This window comes from Triturus cristatus, chromosome 2_2, assembly GCF_964204655.1.
Source record: "Triturus cristatus chromosome 2_2, aTriCri1.1, whole genome shotgun sequence".
NCBI classification, from domain to species: domain Eukaryota; kingdom Metazoa; phylum Chordata; class Amphibia; order Caudata; family Salamandridae; genus Triturus; species Triturus cristatus.
In genome coordinates, this window is record NC_140582.1 from 751,495,967 (window position 1) to 751,521,443 (window position 25,477).

Here is a 25,477-nt window from a genome sequence, read left to right on the forward strand (position 1 = left end):
GACTCCCACTAAGAGGTTCTTTGGTCGAGTCCACCATAGAATGGACGACGTTTTTGCTTGTGAAAGCACAATACGGTCTTCCCAGTGACCCGATGCTTGGTCCCACTTGTCCTCTAGGTCCTGTTGCAAAGGTCTCATTCTCAGCCTGGCGTTGGGAATGAGAAATATGCAAGAAGCCATCGATCCTAGCAGAGATGCCACTTGCTGGACCGTTGGACGAGTTGTCTGGAGAAGAGTTTTGCACTTCTGTTGAATTGATGAGTCTCTGTTACGAAGGAAACGCTCTTCCTAGGCTTGTATCCAGAGTGGAGCCCAGATAATGGATCACCTGAGTAGGCCAGTGAACCGATTTCTCCATATTCACGTGCAGACCTAGCCTGCGGAGTAGAGATAGACTTATTCGGAAGTCGCTCTGTACTTTGAGGGGATGGCCCTTTCAGGAGCCAATCGTCCAAGTACAGATACACGAACAGACCTCTTCTGTGTAGAGCCACCGCTACCACCGCCATGCACTTGGTAAAGACTCGTGGGGCAGATTTTAGTCCGAAGGGCAACACCCTGAACTGGTAGTGATTGCTGCAAACCACGAATCGCAGATATTTGCGATGACAGGGAATTATAGGAATGTGGAAATACGCATGCTGGAGATCCACTGAACACATCCAATCTCCTGCTTGCAGATGTGGACATATTTGATGAAGCGCCAGCATGTGAAATTTCTCTTTCAAGAGGACTTTGTTCAGCGATCGAAGGTCCAGGATAGGTCTGAATTTGTGCTCTTGATCTCTTTTTGGTACAAGAAAGTACCTGGAGTACACTCCCTTTCCCCGCTGAGAGGGAGGAACCTTCTCTATGGCCTTTTTTTGCAGAAGGGCCACCACTTCTTGTCGTATTACCTCTAGCTGGTGAGGACGAGATCTTTTTGGAGGGGTGTCCTTCGGAGACACACGGAAACGTAGTGTGTAGCCATAGCGCAGTATACTGAGCACCCAACGATCTTTTGTTAGGTTGCACCACTCTTTCAGATGATGTGAAACACTTCCTCCCACTGGAGTGGGCAACGGCGCCAGAGGAATCTCTTGCTCATTGCTTCCCTGCTGATCTAGCTGTGGAAGAGGACTGCTGCTGATTACCTCCTCTACCTCTGTTTCACTTTCGGCTTTGGAACTGTGATCTTCCTTTATTTTTGTTATGGGACCACTGAGGGGTTGGAACCCTCTGTTGGTAGCCCTTGCGCTGGTTGGGTCTCTATCTCCGCCTGAATTCTTTCTTCTTCTCTAATCCCACAGCCTTCAGAGTGTCTAATTCGGCTTTCATTCTACCCATTTCCTCATCTGTATGGGTGCCAAACAATGAGGAGCCAGAAAAGGGCAGGTTAAGGATCCTCTGTTGAGCATCTGGTTTGAGAGCTGTAAGCCTTAACCAGGCAGACCTCCTAGCGCAAATGCCATGTGCATAAGAATGCGCCGATAGTGTGGCACCATCCGCTGCCGTGCTAATCATTTGGTTAGCTACCGGGGATCCTTCTGTAATGAACTCCTCAAAGTCCTTTTGATCCTCCTTTAGTAGCTTCTCTTTGAAACGATCCAAGGAGTCCCATAAGGCTCTGTCGTAGCGACCTAATAAGGCTGCTGCGCTGGAGACTTTTAGTGATGACGCTGCAGATCCACAAACCTTCCGTCCCCAAGAATCCTGGGACTTACTCTCTTTGTCCAGAGGGACCAACGAATGTGCAGAGACGGCATGCGTTTTTCGTGCCGATGCGACGATAATCTGCAGGCGGATCGGTTTTAAAAAAAGCCCGGTCTGTATCAGCCGGTTTGTATTTTTTCTGTATTCTGGAAGGTGTAGCCTTAATAGCAGAGTGGGTTAGGAAAATATCCATCACTGGTTCCAGAAGCCCAGGAACCAGAGGCAGCAATGGACGAGAAGCAGATCTTTGGTGCAGCGTCTCAAAGATTACCGTAGTAGCGACCTGAGGAGTGGACATCTGAATGTTCAGCTTCTGAGCCCCTCTTTGTAGCACATCATGATACGTGTTAATATCATCTATTGGAGACACTCTCGACTGTGGGCTGTCCGATAGGGTAGGTGAATAGTCTCATTTAGAGGAGCGGGTGGAGGAAGATGACCATGTAGGAGACCTCCTTCTTTGGTGATGGGAAGTAGAAGGCCTGCGCTCTCGCGATCTTCCCGCATGGCGCTGACGTGCAGGTGAAGGCGATCTATCCACCTCTTGTACTAATCTTTGTAGAGGACATCTGTGGATCGGGCTAGTATAGTGTTCCTCCCTTCTTGATGCCCCCACTGGATCCTTACTCCAGTGATCGATTGGTAAAAGCCATCTTGGAGATAGGTGAACAGAAGGGGAAGCCCTTTGACGTGACAGAGATCTCTGTCGTGACCTTCTCGAATGACGTTCTGGGGACGCAGATGGTCAATGCGTTGAAGGACGTATCGAGGAATGAGAGTATGAGTGCCGTGATGCTGACTCAGTCACCAAAACCACTGAACCTTCTCCAGATCTCACTGATGTGGGTCTCTAAGTCGAGCGTATAACCTGCTCTGATGGAGCCCTTCTCGACGTCGATCTAGATCTTCTTCTAACCGTCGAAATTAGACCAGGTGTTGGGATCAATTTCGGCGTCGACTCCGTGTGTTTCGACGGCGAATGTCTCGACGTCGAATGGCTCGTCGACGATGCCTGGGTACTTATGCGCCTCGACGTCGAGCGACGCTGGATCGACGACGCCGAAGGACTTCTTCGCCTCGACGCCGATCATCGGTGGGATGACGATGGCGGAGGGCTTCTGGTCCTCGACACCGATCGTCGTCGGGTTGATGACGGCGGAGGGCTTCTCGTTCCCGATGCCGATCGTCGTCCGGTTGACGACGGCGGAGGACTCTCTCCCCTCGACGTCGATCGTCGTTGGATTGACGATGACGGAGGGTTGTCAGCTTTCGACGTCGAACGTAGAGACGATGCCGGCGGAGGGCTGCTGATCCTAGACGCCGATCACCGCCGGGTTGACGACGGCGGATGCTCACGATTCTTCGACGTTGAATGCAAGGACGTACCTGTATGTCTGCGTTCTCTCGACTGCGAGCCCGCCGTCGAAGGTCTTTTCTTGGACATATGCCCCACCATTGGATGTTTTCTCAATGCCGAGCCCGACGCTGAGGATTTCCTCCTTCTAGAAGAGGATCTGGGCCTCTTAGAGCCCTTTCTCACCGGAGACCTGCCTCTGGAAGCCTTTTCTGCCAGCCCATAAAGACGAATACGCTCCCTGTCTTTAAAGTTCTTTTAGAGAGAGACTGGCAAGGAGGACAAGTCTTGGGAACATGATCTTTAGGCAGACAGAGAATAAAGACTGCATGAGAGTCTGACTTGGCCTTCTTTTTTCCACATGAAGGGCAGGGATCAAAAAAGGATGGCATTTTGAGTGGTAAAAAATGCCAAAATTAGTCAGAAAAAGTGAGCACCTTACTTGACTAGATGTAAAACGTCGAAGTAAGATGATGTTTTCCTGAAAATTGAAGATTATTTGAGTAAAACCAGAAAAAAGTGGAGCTGTGTAAGCAGGGTCCTGACTGAAGGAGCCGGAAAGAACAACTGACCTAACTGTCACTCCTGAGGCATGATGGGAAGCTAGGGGTCATGGCTGCCTTAAAGGCACAGTGCCAGTTTATTTCTATGTTGCTATGAGTTCGCTTTCCAGCCTTTCTAGGCTGTAGTTTTCTGCAATGAAGCCTGTAAGCTGTCAATGCTTTCAGTCCTATCTGAGGGATTGTGCTAAATGCTAAGCATTAAAATAGTTTTCAAACATGCTTTGCTGTTTTTTAATATATTGTTTATAATATACAGGGGAGTCCTTACAGCATTATTCAGCTCTAGTTATGAAAGGCTGCATTTGAGATATTATATATATATACACATATATATATATATATATATATATATAGATAGATAGATAGATAGATAGATAGATAGATATAGATAGATAGATATAGATAGATACATATATGTTTGTCACATATATGATTGTGTTTCCGGGGTCGCGCGCATGGGCGGGAACATTCTAGTGCTTATGACTTTGATGAGGATCCCCTGGAAGAGAAATGTTACTTACCCAGTAGGCATCTGTTCTTGGCATGTAGAGCTGTAGATTCACATGCTTTGCATACTCCTACGACCTAGTGTTGGGTACCGATGTTTCAAGTTGTTTCTCTTCAAAGAAGTCTTTCCTGTCACAAGGTAAGGTGTCTCCTCCTTTCGGTGATAGTGCGCATGGGCACTGACTCCATTGTTAGATTTTTTTCCCCACAGAGGGTGAGAATGGAGTTAGCAAGTGTAGAACAGAGATGCCCATGTGTATGTATATAAAATGAGAACAAACTGCAACAGGTATAGGTACGCGGGGAAGCTGGTGGGCGCATGTGAAATCTACAGCTCTACATGCCAAGAACAGATGCTTACTGGGTAAGTAACATTTTCCGTTCAAGGCATGTGAGCTGTAGATCACATGCTTTGCATAGACTGTACAGCAGTCTTCTCCCAAACCGGTGGCTAACCTGTAGCTGTTGCAGTTGTCTGAAAGAGTGTTTTAAGTACTGCCTGCCATATATTAGCTTGCTGTCTCGCTAACACATGTACACAATAGTGCTTGGTGAATGTGTGCGGTGTAGACCATGTTGCAGCTTTACAGATGTCAGCTATGGGGATGATTCCTATGAAAGCCATAGTAGCCCCTAGTTTGCGTGTGGAATGCACTCTAGGGGATATTGGTAAAGTTATTTTTGCTTTTACATAACATGTTTGACTACATATGACAAATCACCTAGCAATACCTGATTTAGATATAGGATTGCCTTTGTGTGGTGGAGCAAAAGCCAAAGAGTTGTTTTGTTTTACGAAATGATTTGTTCTTTCTATGTAAATTCGTATTTTGTAGAGCGCAAACCACTCACCCTTACGGGTCTCAAGGCGCTGGGGGCCGTTGTGGAAATTAAGTGAGCTATTGCCCAGAGTCGCATGGTGCTGAGCTGAGCTGCCGCCGGAGCCGGGGATCAAACCGTGAACTCTGTGCTCCGAAGTCAGCTGCCCTGGCTGCTGCACCACACCTCTCCACTTTCTAAGTAATATAATAATGCTCTTTTAACATCTAAAGTGTGTAGAGCTCGTTCTGACACTGAAGCTGGTTGAGGAAATACACTGGTAGCTCAACAGATTGATGGATGTGAAAGGCAGATACTACTTTAGGTAGGAACGTAGAGCTAGAGCAAAGAACCACTTTGTCTTTGTGTAGTTGGAAAAATGGTTCCTCTATGGTTAGTGCCTGAAGCTCACCCACTCTCCTCAGTGATGTAATAGCAATGAGGAAATCAACTTTCCAAGTGAGAAATTGCAGTTCACATTTATGCAATGGCTCGAAGGGTGGACATATTAGTCTGGTAAGGGCAATGTTAAGATTCCACACTGGAGCATGTGGAAGTCTTGGAGGACTAACTCTCGAGTCCTTCCATAAAAGCTTTGATAACAGGTACTCTAAAAAGGGACATCTGCTGTATATTTTGGAGGTATGCAGCTATTGCAGCAATATGTAAGCGTATGGATGTGTAAGCCAATACTGACTGCTGCAAGTGTAGTGAGTAACAAATGATATTTTGAATGGAAGCATCTAGCGGGTTGATATGGTTATTACAATATATACCAAGCCCTTGTAGGCCTTCTGGCCTCTCTAATGATATTCATACAGTCTGGTGGAATGTTCAGATGACCAAGCTATAATTTCAGGTGCCAGATCGCTAGGTTGAGTAGTTTGGGTTCTGGATTTATGTCTTCATGGCTCTGTGTGAGGAGACTGGGTGTCAGATGTAGTTTTTGATGAGGAACTACTGAGAGCTCCAACAGGGTAGTGAACCAAGGTTGACGGGCCCATGTGGGAGCTATTAGGATCAGTGTGAGGGATGTTTGTCTGAGCTTTCGAACCACGAGTGGAATTGGTGAGAGAGGTGGAAAAGCGTAGGCAAATATCCCTGACCAGTTCATCCATAGTGCATTACCTTTGACCAATGGGTGTGGATATCTGGAGGTGAAGCTTTGGCATACTGTGTTTGTGTGTGGCGAACAGATCATTCTGTGGAAAACCCCACATTATAAAGAATGAGATGGGGGCTTGGGGGTGAAGTTCCCACTCGTGAATCTGTTGTCTCTGCCTGCTGAGAAGGTCTGCAATTTGATTGTTTACTCATGGGAGGTGCTCTGCCAGGAGAGAGGGAGATTGTGATGTATGGCCCACCTCCAAATGGTTTGTGCAAGGTGTGACAGTTGGAGAGAGTGCCCCCCCCCTGTTTTTGTATATAATACATGGCTGTCATGTTGTCGGTGCGGACTAGCACAGCTTTGCCTGCAAGGTGAGTGAGGAAGGATTTGAGCGCTAGGAATACTGCTAGCAGCTCTAGATGATTTATGTGAAATTGCTTTTGCTTTTGACTCCACAAACCTTGAACTGTGTGAGTATGGTGATGAGCTCCCCAACCAGTGAGCGATGCGTCTGCTGTTAGCACGGTCTGTGGAACTGGGTCGATGAAGGGCCGTCCTTTGGTAAGTTTTGTGGATTCCACTACTGCAGAGAGTGTTGGGTGTGGCAGTCTAACACTAGATCTGATAATTGACCCAGAGACCAATTCCACAGACGTGCTAAGCATTCTTGAAGGGGATGTATGTGATGTCTTGCATGGCAAACTATCATGATGCAAGACATCATTGCCAGTAGCTGCATATATACTCGAGCTTTTAATGACTGGTCGGGCTGAAACTGGGAGATTAGAGCCTGAATATTCCAGATTCTGTCTGTATTGGGACAGGCTAGAGTAATGAGTCGCTCGCAAATAGGTTTGTGTATTGGAGAGAAGACGATGGGACTTCAACACATTCACTGTGAACCCCAGATTGTACAGTAATTGCAGTGTTATTTGAGTGTGCTGGAGACATTTTGAGTAAGAGCTGGCTTTGATGAGCCAGTCGTCCAAGTATGGGAAGACCTGAATATGCTGCCTTTGCAGGTGAGCAGCGACTACTGCTAAGCATTTGGTGAATACTCTGGGAGCAGTGATGACTCCGAATGGAAGCACTTTGAACTGGTAGTGTTGTCCCACTACCACAAACCTGAAATATTTGCAATGAGCAGAATGTACTGGAATATGGAAGTATGCATCCTTTAAATTTAGAGTAGACAAAGTCGCCTTGCTGTAGGAGTGGGAGCACGTGTTGAAGAGTAACCATATGAAAGTGATCTGAGTGAATATATTGATTTAGCTCTCTGAGGTCTAATATAGGCCTGAGAGAGTTGTCCTTTTTCAGTATGAGAAAGTGTAAGGAGTACACGCCCGCCCCTTCATATTGTAATGGTATGGGTTCTATAGCTCCCTTTTGCATAAGTGAGTGAGCCTCCTATTTGAGGAGGTGTAGTTGGTCTGGTGACATTTTGTGTGAACGTGTAGGAATGTTTGGGAGATTGTTGGTAAGCTCCAGGCAATAACCAGATTGGATAATTCCTAGAACCCATCTGTCTGAAGTTATTGTATGCCAGACGTGGAGGAATTGAGAGAGACGTCCCCTGACAGGTGTGGAATAATCGGGGGAAGGGGAGGCAAGTCACTGTTTGTTTGTTGAGGGGGAGGTGCGGTGTATGGAACCATTACCTCTTCCCTTGCCATTATTGGCTCTAAATCCGACTCAAAAGTTAACTTTCAAAGCGGATCACTGACTGTTGCCTTTATAGGAAGTAGATGTGTTGTCTGTGGATACTGTTTTGGAGCCCCCCGTAGAAGGAGGGATGAAAGAAACCCGGATTGGATGGGGACTGTAGGGCTCCCATAAATTTTGCAACGCCTGTGTCCTTCTAGATCTTCTTTAAGGAAGTGTCTACAACAGGACCAAAGAGATGCTCCTTATCAAAAGGTACGTTTAAAATAGAAGCCTGTACTTCGGGTTTAAACCCTGAAATTCTAAGCCAGGCATGCCTTCTTCGCAAGACACTGGTGTTGACTGCACAAGCCACAGTGTCAGCTACTTCTAAAGCGCTTCTAATAGATGTGTTTGAAATTAGTTTTCCTTCCTGAACTAGGTTGTGTGCTTTAGACTTATGTTCATCTGGTAGAAATTGGAGCAATTGCCCCAGTACGTTGTAGTGTGCTCTGTCGTATCTAACTAAATGAGCCTGAGTATTGGCACTACGCCAGTGATTGGCTGCCTGTGTAGCTACTTTTTTCCTAAGGCATCTATCAGTTTAGATTGCTTGTCAGGAGGAGGGCCATACCCCGATGTTTGTGAGTGTGCCCGTTTACGTGCATTAGAAACCACTAAGGAATCCAATCATAATTGACCCTTGATGTAAACTAAATCTGATAGTGCAGATTTATACTTTTTATCTACCCTTGGTGTAAGAATTTGTGCACGAACCGGATCTTTAAAGATCTTGTCCGCATGTCTTCGCATACCCGTAAGCATAGGCAGTGTGTGTGTGGATCTTTGGGAAGAACTTAGTGTCTCAAAGAGAAAATCCTCCTCAAGTGACTTTATGAAGCTGAACTAAATGATATTCAGCAGCCCTATTTATTAGTTCTATATACCCTACATTATCATCAGATGGAGAGGGTTTTGTAGGGTATAGATCAGGATCATTATTTATGTTTGGATCTGTGTTATAATTGTTCCATGGATCAGGATTATCATCATCTACCCTGTCCACCGTCATCCTGGTTATCAGGTGTTTGTGGTTGTGGTGAATTTGTGGGTGTTATCAACAAATTTGGGTTAGGTGGAGAAGGAGGTGTTAGAGGAGGAGGAGAGGGGTTAGTACTAAATATTTGGTAAATGTCCTCCATTTCTGGTTTGCATTTCAATGGCAATTGTGCGTCAATATGCCCAGTTTTGGGATTGATGACCAGTTTCTTTTGTTTTGGGTCCAGGTTGAAGAGGGACGTCGAAACGAGGCTTTTTTGATGGAGGAGGAGACGTTTTTTCTTTTGGTGCCAATATTTTTGGAGCAGAGATTTTCAGCGCCGAAGTCTTCAGATCCGAAGATTGTTTTGGTACAGAAGGAGCTGGCTCCGAAACACGTTTCGGTTTGAATGCCGATTGCTGCAGCTCAGTGCCCAAATGAGGCCAACTTGATCCTGCGCCGGAAGGCTTTAGTATTTGTTTCGGTGCCGGGTTCAAAGGCGAGGTGTGGGAAACCTATTCTCGGTGCCGACCTTGGCCCGAAGGCAGAGGTGGGACCAGTTTTTCTTGGGCAGAGGTTGGGTTTGGGGCAGGGGAGGATCAGTACTCACAGTACGCTGACAAAGCGCAATCTCTTCTTCCATGTCGCAGTCCGTTTCTGACATGGAAATGAGTTCCTCTTTTTCCTCGGCTCCTTGCATGTCTTAGACGTCTTGTTCGGAATCTTCTCCGAAGAGATCCAGAATGGAGTCCCTTTTTGTTGTTGCATTTCGTGATGTTGAGCCAGACGGTCACAGAGCATTTTCGTAGATCAAAAAGATTTGCCCACGTCGCAGTCTGGTTTGTCGTGTTCCAGGGAGAGGGGCAAGTTGCACACTTCGTGCGAGTCGGTGCCTGGGTACTTGGCGTGGCACCCGGTGCAGAATTTAAATTGAGTCCGTTCAATTGACTGCGAGGTGGCCCGACGCGGGTAGGTCTGCTGGTCTTCCATGAAGTTTCCGATTGAAGTGATTTTTCTGAACCAATAAGATATGCGGAGAATAGGAAACATGGTCGAATAACAATACCGTCGAGGGTAAGTACATTGCGCACCGAGGGGAACCAGAGGAACGGTTTCGAACCGGAGCGCAGAAATACATGTCTGAACCAGATGGAGGAAAAAAACAATGAATCAATGGAGTCGATGCCCGTTCGCACTATCACCGAAAGGAGGAGTCACCTTAACTCATGACAGGAAAGACTTCTTTGAAGAGAAAGAACTTGCAAACATCCGGACCTAACACTAGATGGCAGGTGTATGCAAAGCATGTGATCTACATGCCCGAACATATAGTTCGGTTGTAATGAGAAAAATAGGGATATACAACCTTGTATTGACGTGCCTTGTTAGTTACTTCATAGCACACAGCGAGAACTTGCATGAGAACAACTAACAAAATGTGAGATATGTTGAAATGTACAATAGACTGTGTTTTGTCTGCTCAAACTGTAATGTAATGTAATGCTATGGTTATTTGCAATGTAATGCTATAGTTATTCTGCAAATAAAAACATATTTTAAAAATATATATATTGGAAAACCCAACCACAAATGCTCTCTCTAGTGATCATATTTGATCTCAATATCTACTAAATCATGGATGAAATAGTCTATCACTTCAAGGCTAAAATGGAACTCTGGGGTTTTTTGAGCAACCCTTTAAAGCTTAATGGCTGTTGGGACTAAGAAGGGCCTCTTCATGGAGCAGGAGAGCATGCAACCCTGGTCAGAGATCCTGAAGTAACGATTCACAGGTAATTTTTGATTTCTGGGCCTCAGCCCTCGAGACTAATCTGTAGGTATGCTGAGGGATCACTATGACACGAAATGCGACATGATTGTGGTCTCTGTGGTCTGGAGGGGCACCATATGCACAATCCTTCACCAGGCAGTACTACCATCACCTCACCAGGTTATGGAGGGCTGACAGTGGAACCAGCAAAAGGTTAGCCCGGCAGGTTTTTTTACATGTTGCCTGCCACAGAGAATTACCTACTGACCTCTCCTGTTTTTAATTGATCAGAGAGTGAAGGTACATTGCAGGGAAGAGACCCTGTCGGGGGACCTTTGGCACTGTGATAATTCACACTTAAGCAAGACCATAATCACCTTGTTAGGGTGGACACTACTTCCCCCCCAAGGGTTAATGTGCCCTATCTTGCACTGAATTCAAACTGGTTCCTTCTCACAGTTGTTACCCACCTTAAATACTCTATTTTATTGAGGCCCTCTGACTTTTATGTATGATACTGGGTTATGCTTAAAGTTAAAAACAATTCCATTTAATTAAAGCATTGGCTGGAAACCACCAGCCCATGTAGGCCTTGGACTGTAAACTTTGCTACTTTGAGTCTCAAAGGCAAAAGGCGCGTACTTGGTGATCTCTTTGGGCTCTATATTAATGAACGCACATAACACCCACAGTAAAAGTCTGTTATTGTTCCAATTTGAGTTAAGTAACACTTTATTGGCCTTGAACTCATGAAAAACTTTCCACAATGGGCAAACATAATTCAAATCTGTACAAAACTGCCTCAAAGACATTTTGTTCCTTACAACCTCACGCTGAACATATTGGGTTTCCTGATGGTCGCTACAATATAGCAGTGTTGTTTTTTTTCTTTTTTTTTTAAAGGAATGTGTTTTGACAAATAATGAATGATGTTTGCAAGAAAGATTTGTTAGCAATCAGTCTAAACTAAGCAACTACTTGAGAGACAATCACTGGGACTTAGTGCTTACAGAATCCCAGTGGTATTGTTCAAGCACTAGCCAACGACATTCATTCAACAACAAAAAAACTCATGGCTGTTCACAAGAGCCTACCTGCACCAGAGCAACAAGATCTTGTAGCTGTCTCAGTTTCTGCTTTGCAGCTACAAGACGATTAAATTTCTGCTCAAACTCTGCATCTACAGGTGCATTATTATCTACAATGCTGCTTCTCTGACTAGATTCAGAATCTTCACTAGCTTGATCATGAGCTTCATCATCTTCATCATCATCATCTTCACCTCCATGTGCTACATAACCATCTTTGTCTTCATCCCTGTTATACACACAATCTAAACAGAAGAAATGCAAATTAACAATTAGTGATGAAGTTAGACCAGTTTTCAAAAAAGCCTTCCTTTTATAAAGAAAAGAAATCTATTTGTTTTTGAATGAGAAATTTATTAACATCAACCCATATTCCATTACAATTATGAGAATGCTAACAATATACCAAACTATCATGAATGTAGAAACCCACACCCCACATTTCATAGCCACCATTTCCACCAGGTTATAGAGCCAGATCATCCTGTAATATGGCCCGGCTCAAAACTATGCCATCTATCTGCTCATGTTTCTTAAGTTGTCTTCTTTCTAGCAAACGGTGACTTTTACCATACATTTGTGTACATGTCAGCGCAGAATAGGATTCCCTGAAACAGCATTTGCTTACATTTAAACTTCGCAGGTACACTATGACACCTTGAACCCTCAGTACAATGTAAAGAGCAGACTGCACAAATGGTATGGCTTATTGTTGCCCAGCTGGTGACAACACTTTCTAGCTAACAATTGCTGCCTGATAAAGACCTCGACATGCCAACATGGGCACTGTTTATTAAATATAAAAATGCACTTCCTCGTTATAATCAGAGGAGCAATCTGCTGACACTTCGAGGTCGCGTTATGTCAGAATTCTAGCTCAGCTGATTCCTGTCCTCTCTACGAAGGATGGCCTTCTCTACACCAAGACGGACAGCCTGATGACACTTGCCCACAGGCAATGGGGAGTTAAATCACCTGATAGGAATTCTTGGTAGATGACCCACCCTAGGCCAAACTAGGTTAGGGAACGTTTGGTTGGAGCATAACAACAGTACATGAGACTACATTACAGTACATATATTCATTCTTTTAGCACAATGGTGGAACTATTCAGTCTCTCCACTGTTCTTGTATTGCTAATTATGGGAATATGTTTCATTCTATTATTAATTGCATATTTGTTACCCTGTAAAGCTAGGAGTTTGGAAGGTGCATTGTGAGCTAGCAGGACTATAGGCCAACATACCGTGAGGGTGTGCACGGAATTAGTCTGGCACAATCCTGAAGTTTATGTTGTCCCAGAAACGCACAGTTTTACCAAAGGAGGTACAAACAGAACAATATCCCAGGAATGATGAAATCCCTCCACGTTACACTGTCTTGATGCTTGTTGTTCCGATTCTTGAACATTATCCTCCTTCTCCAGATCCGTTTTATGATCAATACTTTCTTGTCTCCATCTCTGCAGGGGTAGAAGAAACTGTGTAGCGACAGTGGTGGCAGATAGGCACCAGAGGATGTAACAAGGAAAGTTAAAGCAGCTCTTGTGGTTGTGACAGTGGAAGAGGTAACTACTATGGAGGTACTGAATATGCTACTTACCAGTATGCATCTGTTCTTGGCATGTAGGGCTGCTGACATTCATATCTGTGCATAGATCGCCGCCTAGTGTTGGGTCCGGATGTTTGCACGTTGTTGTCCTGGAAGAGTCTTCGAAGTATCCTGAGATAGGTGACTCCTCCCCTGGACCACAGTGCGCATGGGCATCCTCTCCATCCTCAGATTGTTTTTCGCCATTGTGGCAGTGATGGAGTAGATACAGAAAGTGATGACCATGCTTACAGTAATTCTGAGAGCTGCAGCTGCTACAGGCGCCGGGGAGGAGGGTGGGCGATATGAATGTCAGCAGCACTACAAGCCAAGAAAAGATGCATACTGGTAAGTAGCATATTCAGTTCGAGGCATGTGGGCTGCTGAATTCTTATCTGTGCATAGAATATATAGCAGTACCCTCTATTAGCGGCGGCCACCAGTGCCAGCTGCAGCGGTCTGAAAAAGAGTTTTGAGAACAGCCTGTCCTACAGCTGCCTGCTGTTTTGATTGCACATCTACACAATAGTGTTTGGTAAATGTATGTGTAGTGGACCAGGTGGCTGCTCTACATATATCATGCAAAGGAATGTTTCCCAGGAAAGCCATGGAGGCCCCTAACTTACGTGTTGAGTGGGCTCGTGGGGGAATCGTTAATGTGCGTTTAGCTTTTTGATAGCAAATTTGAATACATTTAACGATCCATATGGCTATACCTGCTTTGGAGATGGCGTTACCTTTGTGGTGTGGGGCAAAGGCAACGAAAAGTTGTTTTGTTTTCCTGAAGACTTTAGTCCTGTCTATATAGTAGTTAACGTTTCGCACAGTGGTATTTATAATAGAAGTTAGGCGCTTATGGTGAGTACACCTGGTATCTATGAGCTTAATAAATCAGTGACGGTGCTCAAGGGTAGGGGAGAACCACCAGCCTCCCTAAAAACTGCGGTCAAACCACATATAATCAAGAAAAGGGTACCCAAGCACACGTTAAATCAAAGTAAAATACGGTTAGTATAAACATAAACAAATAACACAAATGGATCTTTGTTTCTTTCTTTTGGGTTTCTTCGGTTTATTGTTCTTTTCTCAAAGTGTATTTCATACTCTTCAAAACGTTCCCAAGCCAACACGTGTTTCGTCGCCTTTAGTAGTTTTTTACATGCGACTTGTTCACGGCTAGGTACAAATTGATACGGTAATTACATTAGTTAATATGTTCTTACAAGATGCAAACATTTGTTTAGTGTGAAACTATGGGTAGAATTATCCATAGATGGTATCATCAGGCTATAGTGTACTATCAAACACCGTGAGGTGTGGTGAGCACTAGCCATATCATATCAGTTGGTGATTTTGGATTAAATGCGGACTGGATTAAAGTTCCGGCACACACAGGATTATCTCACATATATCACTCACACGTTAGTATATAGGAAATCTGGCAATCACCAACTGATATGATATGGCTAGTGCTCACCACACCTCACGGTGTTTGATAGTACACTATAGCCTGATGATACCATCTATGGATAATTCTACCCATAGTTTCACACTTACCCTGGGAGCACATTTGTTTACGCTGTTAACAAATGTTTGCATCTTGTAAGAACATATTAACTAATGTAATTACCGTATCAATTTGTACCTAGCCGTGAACAAGTCGCATGTAAAAAACTACTAAAGGCGACGAAACACGTGTTGGCTTGGGAACGTTTTGAAGAGTATGAAATACACTTTGAGAAAAGAACAATAAACCGAAGAAACCCAAAAGAAAGAAACAAAGATCCATTTGTGTTATTTGTTTATGTTTATACTAACCGTATTTTACTTTGATTTAACGTGTGCTTGGGTACCCTTTTCCTGTCTATATAGTACATGAGGGCTCTCTTTACATCCAGTGTATGGAGTGCTCTTTCTGCGACAGTTTGTGGGTTTTGAAAGAAAACAGGCAGTTCAATAGTTTGATTCATGTGGAACTGCGATATCACCTTGGGCATGAATTTGGGGTTGGTACGTAGTACGACCCTGTTGGCGTGAACCTGTATGAATGGCTCTTGAACGGTTAGTGCCTGGAGTTCACTAACTCTTCTTAACGAAGTGATTGCTACTAGGGAAGCTACTTTCCAGGTGAGGAATTGAATCTCGCATGAGTGTAGAGGTTCGAAGGGTGGACCCATCAGGCGTGTGAGGACCAAGTTGAAGTTCCACATTGGAGCTGGTGGGTGGCTTGGAGGAATTACTCGTTTGAGTCCTTCCAAGAATGCTTTGATGGCAGGCACTCTGAATAAAGAGAGGTGCTGCCTGTTCTGGAGATAGGCTGATATTGCGGTCAAATGGACACGTATTGAGGTGTATGCCAGATTGCATCGGTATAGGTGTAAGAGGTAACAAATTATGTTTTGGATGGATGCGTCTAGCGGGTCAATGTTATTGTTATTGCAATAAATTACGAACCTTTTCCATTTGGCTGCATAGCAAGCTCTGGTAGTGGGTCTTCTAGCTTCCTTAATGATGTCCATACAGTCAGGTGGCAGGTTCAGGTAGCCAAACTCTAGGACTTCAGGAGCCAGATTGCCAGGTTCAGCTGTTGCGGATCTGGGTGCTGAATCTCTCCATGGTTCTGCGTCAAATGCGCGGGTTTGATCCGCAGCCTTTGATGCGGCACCACGGAAAGTTCGAGAAAGGTGGTGTACCATGGTTGGCGTGCCCATGTTGGAGCAACCAGGACGAGTGTTAGTGAGTGCTGTCGCAGTTTGCGTGCCACCAGCGGTATCAATGGTGCTGGGGGAAAAGCGTACGCAAATATGCCGGACCAGTTCATCCATATCGCATTGCCCTGCGACTGCGGATGTGGGAACCTGGCGGCAAAGCTTTGGCATTTTGCGTTTTCGCTTGTGGCGAATAGGTCTATCTCTGGATGACCCCACTGCTGGAAGTATGGTTGGAGTACTGATGGGTGTAACTCCCACTCGTGCATCTGGTGGCTGTGTCTGCTGAGCAGATCCGCCATCTGGTTGTCCTTGCCGGGGAGGTGTTCCGCCATGAGGAACATGTTCCTTTGAATGGCCCACTTCCACATGCTCTGAGCCAGATGAGACAACTGTGGAGAGTGTGTTCCTCCCTGCTTTTGTATGTAGTACATGGCGGTCATGTTGTCCGTCCGGATCAACACGACTTTGTTGCACAAGTGTACTTTGAATGCTTTCATTGCTAGGAAGATTGCCATCAGTTCTAGAAGGTTGATGTGCATCTTCTTTTGTTGTATTGTCCATAGTCCCTGCACTGTGTAATTGAGTACATGAGCTCCCCATCCCTGGAGAGACGCGTCCGCTGTCAGTATTATTTGTGGAACAGGCTCTTGGAACGGTCAGCCCTTGCAAAGGTTTTGTGGATTCCACCAATGCAGAGAGTTGTATGCCCGACCGCTCACCAACACTAGGTCTTTTAGTTGCCCGTGAGCCTGATTCCATTGACGTGCTAAGCACTCCTGAAGCGGGCGCATATGTAGTCTCGCGTGTGGGACTATGAAGATGCAGGAGGCCATCATGCCTATCAACTGCATGAACACTCGCGCAGGAAGGGAGTGTTGGGGTTTGAACTTGGAAATCAGCATTTGCATGCTGTTGATCCTCACTAAATTTGGCTGAGCTGTGGCTGCCAGAGTGTCTATGGTCGCACCTAGGTACTGTTGTACGTGTGCGGGTTGGAGATGTGATTTTGGGTAATTTAGTGAGAACCCCAGACTGTGAAGAAGGTGAATGGTGCGGGACATGTGGCTGGCACATTGCTGGGCTGACTTTGCCTGAACAAGCCAGTCGTCCAGGTAAGGGTAGACATGAATGTGTTGCCTCCGTAGATGTGCAGCCACAGTAGCTAGGCACTTTGTGAAAACTCTGGGTGCTGTTGTCACGCCGAAGGGAAGAACCTTGAATTGGTAGTGCTGCCCTTGAACAGTGAACCTGAGATATTTTCTGTGTGAGGGGTGAATGGGTATGTGGAAATACGCATCTTTGAGGTCTAGCGTGGCCAGGAAGTCTCCCTGTTTGAGCAGCGGGAGGACTTGTTGTAGGGTGAGCATGTGGAAATGCTCTGAGAGAATGTAGCGGTTGAGGGGCCTCAGGTCTAGTATAGGTCTGAGTGACCCGTCCTTTTTTGGTATTAAGAAGTACAGGGAGTACACCCCCGTGCCTTGCTCGTGGACGGGTACGACTTCTATTGCGCCTTTTTCCAGCATACTTAGCACTTCCTGCTGTAATAGCGCTAAGTGCTCTGAGGACATAGGACGGTGTTTTGGCGGTATTGTGGGTGGAGTGGAGGTTAATTCTAGGCAGTAACCGTGTTTGATAATATCTTTGACCCACCTGTCCGTGGTGATGGTGTTCCACGTGGACAGGAACCTTTGTAGCCTTCCCCCGACAGGTGTTATGTGGTCGGGAGGAAGGGAGAGGGCGTCACTGTTTGTTCTTGGGGGAGGACCTGGTATTGCCGTATCCACGTCCTCTGCCCTTTGTGCTGGAGCCACGATACCCACCCGGGGTGTTTTTATCGTAGGTACTTTGTGTGTTGCCCGTGTTGTAGGTTTGCTGTGACCCCTGTCCTCTGCCTGCTCCTCTATTTCCGGGGCGACGAAAGGAGCCACTCCGAAAGGTCTGCGTTTGGAGAGCCCCCAATGGACTTTGCAGTGTCTGTGTCCTTTTTTATTTTTTCTAGGGTGGTGTCAACTTCTGGCCCGAATAAGTAGTCGGGGTTGACCGGCTGATTGAGGATGTTATTTTGAACCTCAGGTTTGAATTTGGAGATTCGTAACCAGGCGTGTCGTCGTAGCATGACGCTGGTGTTTATGGCTCTGGCAGCTGTATCTGCGGCATCCAGTGCACACTTAATGGATGCGTTCGTGAGGAGTTGTCCCTCCCTGATGAGGATCTCTGCTCCCTCTTTGTATTGGTCAGGGAGATGCTGGAGTAGGGTTTCTAATGTGTCATAGTGTGCGCGATCGTAGCGAGCTAGGAGCGCCTGGGTATTGGCAATACGCCATATGTTAGCTGCCTGGGCTGCAACCCGTTTGCCGGAGGTCTCTAGCACCTTGGACTCTTTGTCCGGGGGAGGAGCATCCCCAGTTGTCTGCGAGTGCGCCCGTTTGCGAGCATTTGCGACTACGATGGAATCCAGAGGCAACTGGCCTCTAATGTACGTAGGGTCCCCAGGCGCCGACCTATATTTCTTGTCGATCCTGGGGTTTATTACTCTTGCCCTGGTGGGTTCTTTGAAAATGTCCTTTGCTGGTTTGAGGACACCTTTCAACATGGGTAGAGTTTTGATATTCCTTTCGGAAGATGCGAAAGTATCCATTAGAAAATCGTCCTCGATTGTGTCAGAGTGGAGTTGCACACCATGATTTGCCGCAGCACGTTCAATTAGGGCGTTGAATGCGGCAGTGTCCTCTGTGGGAGACGTTTTTGCGCCATATAGCTGCGTGTCCTGTGTATCCATAGGTGCACCAGTGTCTACAGGGTAATCCCAAGCCTGGTCAGGGTCCTGTTGGCCTTCAGGGTCCATCTCTCTGGGGTAGGGGACGTAGTCACCCATATAGTCCTCCAAAACGTCGGTTTCGGAGTGTGTAGGAGAGAAGGACTGTGGATCTGGGTAGGAGGTATGGAGACGTTCGTAAAGAACTGGTTCCGAATCCGCTGGCAGCTTTTTCTTTAGCGGGATCCGGTAGGAGTCCAAAGCGTGTTCGGAAGATATTCTCCGCTTGTGGAGCATAATTCTGCCGGTGTCGGCATCGATGATGTGGGACGGTGACGTCTCCGTAGGAGAGCGTTCGGCAGGTGTGATCCTAGTTTGGGTAACACGTGTTCTTATTTCAAACATTTTGGGCGCCGTGGATGGCGGCAGGCCAAAAGTGATATGGGGTGGTGCTGGAGAAGCTTTTTGAGCTTTTTTCGGCTCAGGCCCGACGTGTCCTGGAGGGCTGCCTTTTCTTTGATGCGTTGCATGGACGCTGCAACTTGTCGCACCTGGAGCGCCTACGGTTCTTTGGCGCCGATCGGTTCTGTAGAGGCAGGCGTGGGCTTCTTCGGGGCCACGGGGTCATCGAGTCGAGGAGAGGTAGTAGCCGTCGGCGGCGTCGATGATTGGGCCTTAGGTGCTGCTTTCGAAGTGGTGTGCGGCGCAGCTGCCATTTTGACCTTCGTGGCCGGAGCCGATTGTTTCGGTGCCGGGTGCCGAGGCGGTTTGGCGGTACCGATGGCCTTTTTTCGTGTGTCGGCTCCGACGTCGGCTGCTGCGAGTTCCGGCACCGAAGTCCCGTTTGGTGCAGTCGGTGCCGACGGGTTTTGCTGGCGTCGAAGGTGTAGTGGGCTTCGATCCGACCAGTGTCACTTTCAGTTTCGGTTTCTTTGGAACCGACACGACTTTTGGTTTCGGTTTCGAGGAAGGGAAACCAGTCGTTTTGGGTACTAATGGCTGTCGCTGAATATCCGAGGCCGGGCCCGAGGGCGGGGCCGAAGAACTGCGGGATAGGTCTTGGGTAAGGCCCGAAGGCGATCCCTCGACCGGAGCCATAGACTGACGCACTGGGATATCCTCCGTCTGTACGGGTAGGCCTTGCTCGTCACCGGAGCTACTTTCTTCGGCCCCTAAGGCCTCATCGTAGTCTCCTACCTCGGTGTCGTCTTCATCCCTGTGAAAGAGTTGTTCTTCGATGTCTTCCGATCCGGAATCGTGTTCGGAAGCGGGGCTGGAGGGTAGGTTCTCCACGCCTTCCACATCTTCGTCCTCGGCGCTGAAGATGTTGGTCGAGGCCGGTGCCGCTTGCTGCGCTTCAAGTCTCGCCGCTCGTCGATTCCGGAGAGTCTTTTTGGATCGGAATCGGGCACAGGCCATACATGTGGATTCGTCGTGATCCGGTGAAAGGCATTTGTTGCACACCGGGTGGACGTCGACGTGGGGATATTTCGCATTGCAAACAGGACACCGCTTGAATGGTGTCCTCGATTCCATCGTCGATGGTGTCGATGGTCGATGCCAAAAAGTTGTTTTTGAAGTTAGTAAACTAACAAGTAACTGTCGATACCGATCGGGAACAGTACCGACGCGAACTAAAGGCCTTTTGGCCTGAAAAAAGTTTTCCCTAACTTGAGTCAAGATAAGCACATCCGAACCCAATGGCAGAAAAAAACAATCTGAGGATGGAGAGGATGCCCATGCGCACTGTGGTCCAGGGGAGGAGTCACCTATCTCAGGATACTTCGAAGACTCTTCCAGGACAACAACGTGCAAACATCTGGACCCAACACTAGGCGGCGATCTATGCACAGATATGAATTCAGCAGCCCACATGCCTCGAACTTGGAGCTCGAACTTGGAGCTTAGGAATGCTGTAGCTGAGGATCTATCTTCTGGAAAGTTTCCATCATCTGTTGACTGGAACCTATAATATGGCTGGACTCCTGTGGGACGCAGCCTTCTGGCATAGGATGCAGAGAGTCATTCACTGTATCCTTGCAAGTCGTAGAAATAACCACTAATGGTCTCTCCCTGTGGCGATCTTCCAGATTCCTCATCTTCATAATCCAGTATGTACTGGATATCCAGTAGCGGAAGGGAGGGCTATACGCACTGTCTGAAACCGGTTTGTGGTCACCAACATCCCTCTTTACTGCCGAATCCAGGATACAGACAAGTAAGAAACTTGGCAGCTTCACAGGCAAAAGCGAATAAGATGGTGAAAACTTCAATGTTAGAAAAAGATGTCAGAGGTCTCCCAGGTACCGAACGGAGTAGCAACGCGGGGCGCTACTCAATGACACCCAGAGTAATAGACAAGATGTGAGAATTGCTGAGGAGGTCACTCCTTTGCACACTGAAGCTTCTGCACAGGGCTGTTGTGTTGAGAACGAAGTGAATTGAGTAGAGCACAGGGAGGTGGTGTGGGGGGATACCAGTTAAACCTATTTGTCTAACATTTAATATATTGTGTTTCAATAGATACAAAGGCTTTTGCGTTTATGGAACTAATTTTGGCTGTGCTGATCGCCCAATCCATGTTGATAGTGTTGCTGGAAAAGGCTAGGTCATCGGCCAATATTTTGCTGCACACAGCCGGTGTTACAACAAACAAATGATGGACGGAATGCTGACAATGCAGACATTCTCCCCCAGTCAAGAGATCTGGGTTAAATCCATCGTTCTTTTGCCCACTACGCCACCCCAGTTTAGACATGGCCATATGCAAATCAGTCTTGATCCTGTGCCTCATGGGAACAGTCCAGCCCGAACTGCCAAGCCATGTCTTCCCTGGACCGGAATCAAGCATCCTAGGACCGGTTTCTGGCTATCAGCCGTCATCAGCCAGGATAGCTTGACTCCAGTGGCGTAGTGAGCACGGGTCCCACGTCTGGGAATACCCATCCCACTTAGGGCGAAAAGCGTTACAACAAACAAATTTGGAATTAACCCAGATCTCTTGACTGGGGGAGAATGTCTGCATTGTCAGCATTCCGTCCATCATTTGTTTGTTGTAACGCTTTTCGCCCTAAGTGGGATGGGTATGCCCAGACGTGGGTCCCGTTCTCACTACGCCACTGGAGTCAAGCTATCCTGGCTGATGACGGCTGATAGCCAGAAACCGGTCCTAGGAAGGGAAGGGTTAGAGCTCTCCGCTCTAACCACCGGATCCAGCTAACAGTCCCTCGAGTGAAAAGGGCTCGGCTGGGTGGGAGAACATTCTCGGCCAATGTAGCAAGGCTTTGGAACTCTCTCCCCTCTGAGCTCCAACAGGCTCCCTCTGAACCCTGCTTTAAAAAAATGTTGAAAACCTGGCTCTTCAACCATCCGGTTTAATCGGGCTGACTTGCATGGCGGTATCTGCTTCTCTGCTCTGCTTCTAGCGCCGGGACACCTCCTCGAGAGGTAACTGATCGCGCTCTATAAAATTCTGTATATATATATATATATATATATAGGATGCTTGATTCCGGTCCAGGGAAGACATGGCTTGGCAGTTCGGGCTGGACTGTTCCCATGAGGCACAGGGTCAAGACTGATTTGCATATGGCCATGTTTGAACTGGGGTGGTGTAGTGGGCAAAAGAACGATGGATTTAACCCAGATCTCTTGACTGGGGGAGAATGTCTGCATGGTCAGCATTCCGTCCATCATTTGTTTGTTGTAACGCTTTTCGCCCTAAGTGTGATGGGTAAGCCCAGACGTGGGTCCCGTGCTCACTACGCCACTGGAGTCAAGCTATCCTGGCTGATGACGGCTGATAGCCAGAAACCGGTCCTAGAATGCTTGATTCCGGTCCAGGGAAGACATGGCTTGGCAGTTCGGGCTGGACTGTTCCCATGAGGCACAGGGTCAAGACTGATTTGCATATGGCCATGTTTGAACTGGGGTGGTGTAGTGGGCAAAATGAATGGATTTAACCCAGATCTCTTGACTGGGGGAGAATGTCTGCATTGTCCACATTCCGTCCATCATTTGTTTGTTGTACAGCCGGTGAGCATTATGTGGACTTCTGTATTGCTGAAATGCCAATAAAGGCATACAAAAAGAAATTAAAAAACAGATGTCCGATACCTTTGATGGGCTCAATATTGGTACTGGATACAGTAGGGGTAGAGCAGTTGACTGGGTACTCTGCTTCACAGGATTAATTATTGACAGAATGATAGTATAGGAAAGTAGGGTCTGCTTCCATGGTTACCCCCACTTTTTGCTTGGCGTCATTAAGTTTTTGACTAGTCTGACTAGAATCCTGCTAATCAGCACCCCAGTCACTGTGCTTTCTCCCTAAATTGACCAGGATAAGTACTTATGTATAACCACAATTGGCTACTGGTGTACCCTTGTAAGTCCCTAGTATATAGTGATAAGGTACCAAGGGCATAGGTACACCAGGGGTCTCCCCTGGGCTGCAGCATGTATTGTGCCAACTAGGGAAGTCCACCTAAACTGCGACTACAGGCCTGCAATTGCAGCCTGTGTGAGTTGGTGCCTGCACCTTTCACGACAGATATGTTTCTTAATACAGGAGTTAACTACACTTAAAACCTATAGGTCATCCCTATTGAAGGCTCTTCTGTCCTGAGGGCAGGGTGCTTGGTTACAAGTGAGAGGGTGCCCCTACATGAGCAGGACACCCCTATAAACCCCGGAGTCGATTCTCCAGGCTTTGTAAGTGCGGTCAGCCATTTTAATGCATATAGTGGACATCAGTCACTACCAGATGTCTAACTATATAGTGGCTGCACCGAACCCAGTCATGTTTGGTGTCAAACATGTTGGAATTATACCCTGACACTGATTCAAGTGTTGGAAGTATGATCCCATGTACTGTGGGACTCCCTTGAGGGTACACCCCTGTACTACCGGTAACAGCCTTTCAGGGTCTGAAACCAAGCTAATGCTGCTGCAGACCACAGACCCGATTCTGCCCTCCTACTGCTGAGCCAAACTCGAGCAGGCGAAGGTAGAACAGTAGGTTTCCTGTCACAGAGAGTTGTGACCACCTCCCAGACAGGACTTAGTGTATTGAGCTGGGCCAGGGGTGCTTGCCAGCACCACCAGACTGCTTTGAATGGCACATTTGGTGCCCTCCTTGCATACTCAAGTTTGAGCCAGTTCAGGAAGACCTTGGCTCCCGCTCTGGTGCAAAACTTGACAAAGGACATGGGAGTATCCTCTCCTCTATCCAGCCCCTCCTCTGGCAGGGACCCAAGAGTCATTCATACTCTTACCGTAGGGTACCTAAGGGCTTACCTGTGGGTGGTTCCTTAGATTTGTCATGGGACAAGACTCAAGCCTGAAACGACATCACTCTTCGACCGTCTGGACACTTGGACTTCACCTGGAACTGAGACTGGACCAAGGTAGACTCCTGCTGCTCCTGGTCTCACTGTTTTGCAAGTCTTCTTCGTTGGCTGGGTCTGTGCTTCTTACAGGATCTTCAACAGACCTGTGGGCACCACACCTGAAGTAATCTCCATAGGAGTGACGCAGTCACTCCTCTGCATCTACAGGCACTGCAACGAAGCAGAAAGCTCTGCTGTTCCTGACGTCACACAGACTTCGAAAGGCTCAGCAAAACAGGTGGTGGTTCTGCAACTCCCTCGAGGTCTGACCTGTCATCTTCAATTTTAAGAGCAGTTTCCACTGGGGCAAGACCCTTTGCACTGCCTTGACTTGCAGTTGCCAAGGCTTGTTGGCTCTGCACTCCAGAGATCTTCGGGATACTACAAGTGCCAGCCTCTCTTCCTGCCAAGTAGAGTGTCCCCACCACATCCTCTGCACCATGGGCCTTCCTGCTTGGTGAGCTGCTCGGGGTCCTCTTACAACTCCTGTGCCTTCTGCCTGTCTGCCCTCCTTAGGGTCTTCTTTCGCCTCATGGGGCTCCCCTGCTTGCTCGGGGCCTGCTCTGAATCTACTGCTTTTGGAGAGTCCCTTGGACCTTGCTAGTCCCAACATTGCTCCTCCTTCATTCTACAGAAAGTTGGGGCTACCAAGGCATGTTACTGCTCCGAATCGACACCAATCCCCTGGTCACCAACATACAACAACTCGTGAACGGCTCCTGGTCTTCCTCAGTGTCGCCTGGTCCTCACAACTGCAACAACAGGGTCACCGCCAACTCATCTGAACTGTCCGACATCGGTGGGCATTGTTATGATGTCACTAGTTCTAGTGTACACCTTATATCAGTCCAAACAACCCTTATGGTGATTGGTTGTAAAGTCAACCTTATAGACCAGCTATCCTAGTGGTAGCATGGACAAGAGCAGTCTTAGGCTAAACTCTGAATGGCATGTGAAGCCAGCTGTGATACCATATATAGTCCCTTGAATACCAAATGAAAGGACACCACAACAGATATATATATATAAAATAAAGTGTATTTATTCTAGTCAAACCCTCAGCACTCTTTATGAGATTAGAGGTAAGTACAACACAGTCTTATTTAAGCATACATTAAGTCACACAGGTAAGTAATACAGTTAGGCCCTAGGGGCCACGCAAACCATATACTAAAGAAGTGGTATAAGGACCACTGTCACGGAAATAGGATAGGCCTAGGCCATCGCTGGGGCTACACTACACTACCAACAGTTAGGAAGTGGGAGGCCCACGGGATTCAGGTGCAGTGGAAACACTCACGCGTAATGCGTATAGTCGATAGAAATAGTACAGTTTTGAAATAAGCAGTTTAAGGACACTTCTGAAGCAACTAGAGAGTCGAGACTCGGAAACTAGACCCTAGGATAGTCACTACCCTTGTGAGCACCGAAGTACTCAAGTTACCT

The 25,477-nt window shown here is 47.1% G+C and overlaps 1 protein-coding gene across 5 annotated transcripts in view; it reads right to left on the reverse strand.

The window, feature by feature from the left end:
- PCM1 (pericentriolar material 1) overlaps nt 1-25,477 on the reverse strand; it is a 1,275,228-nt gene that overhangs the window by 1,023,764 nt on the left and 225,987 nt on the right. For all 5 annotated transcript variants that reach the window (XM_085641994.1, XM_085641996.1, XM_085641995.1 and 2 more), the window contains exon 13: nt 11,592-11,830. In XM_085641994.1, the coding sequence (XP_085498120.1) occupies nt 11,592-11,830 (239 nt within the window). The remainder of the gene's footprint in view (nt 1-11,591; nt 11,831-25,477) is intronic.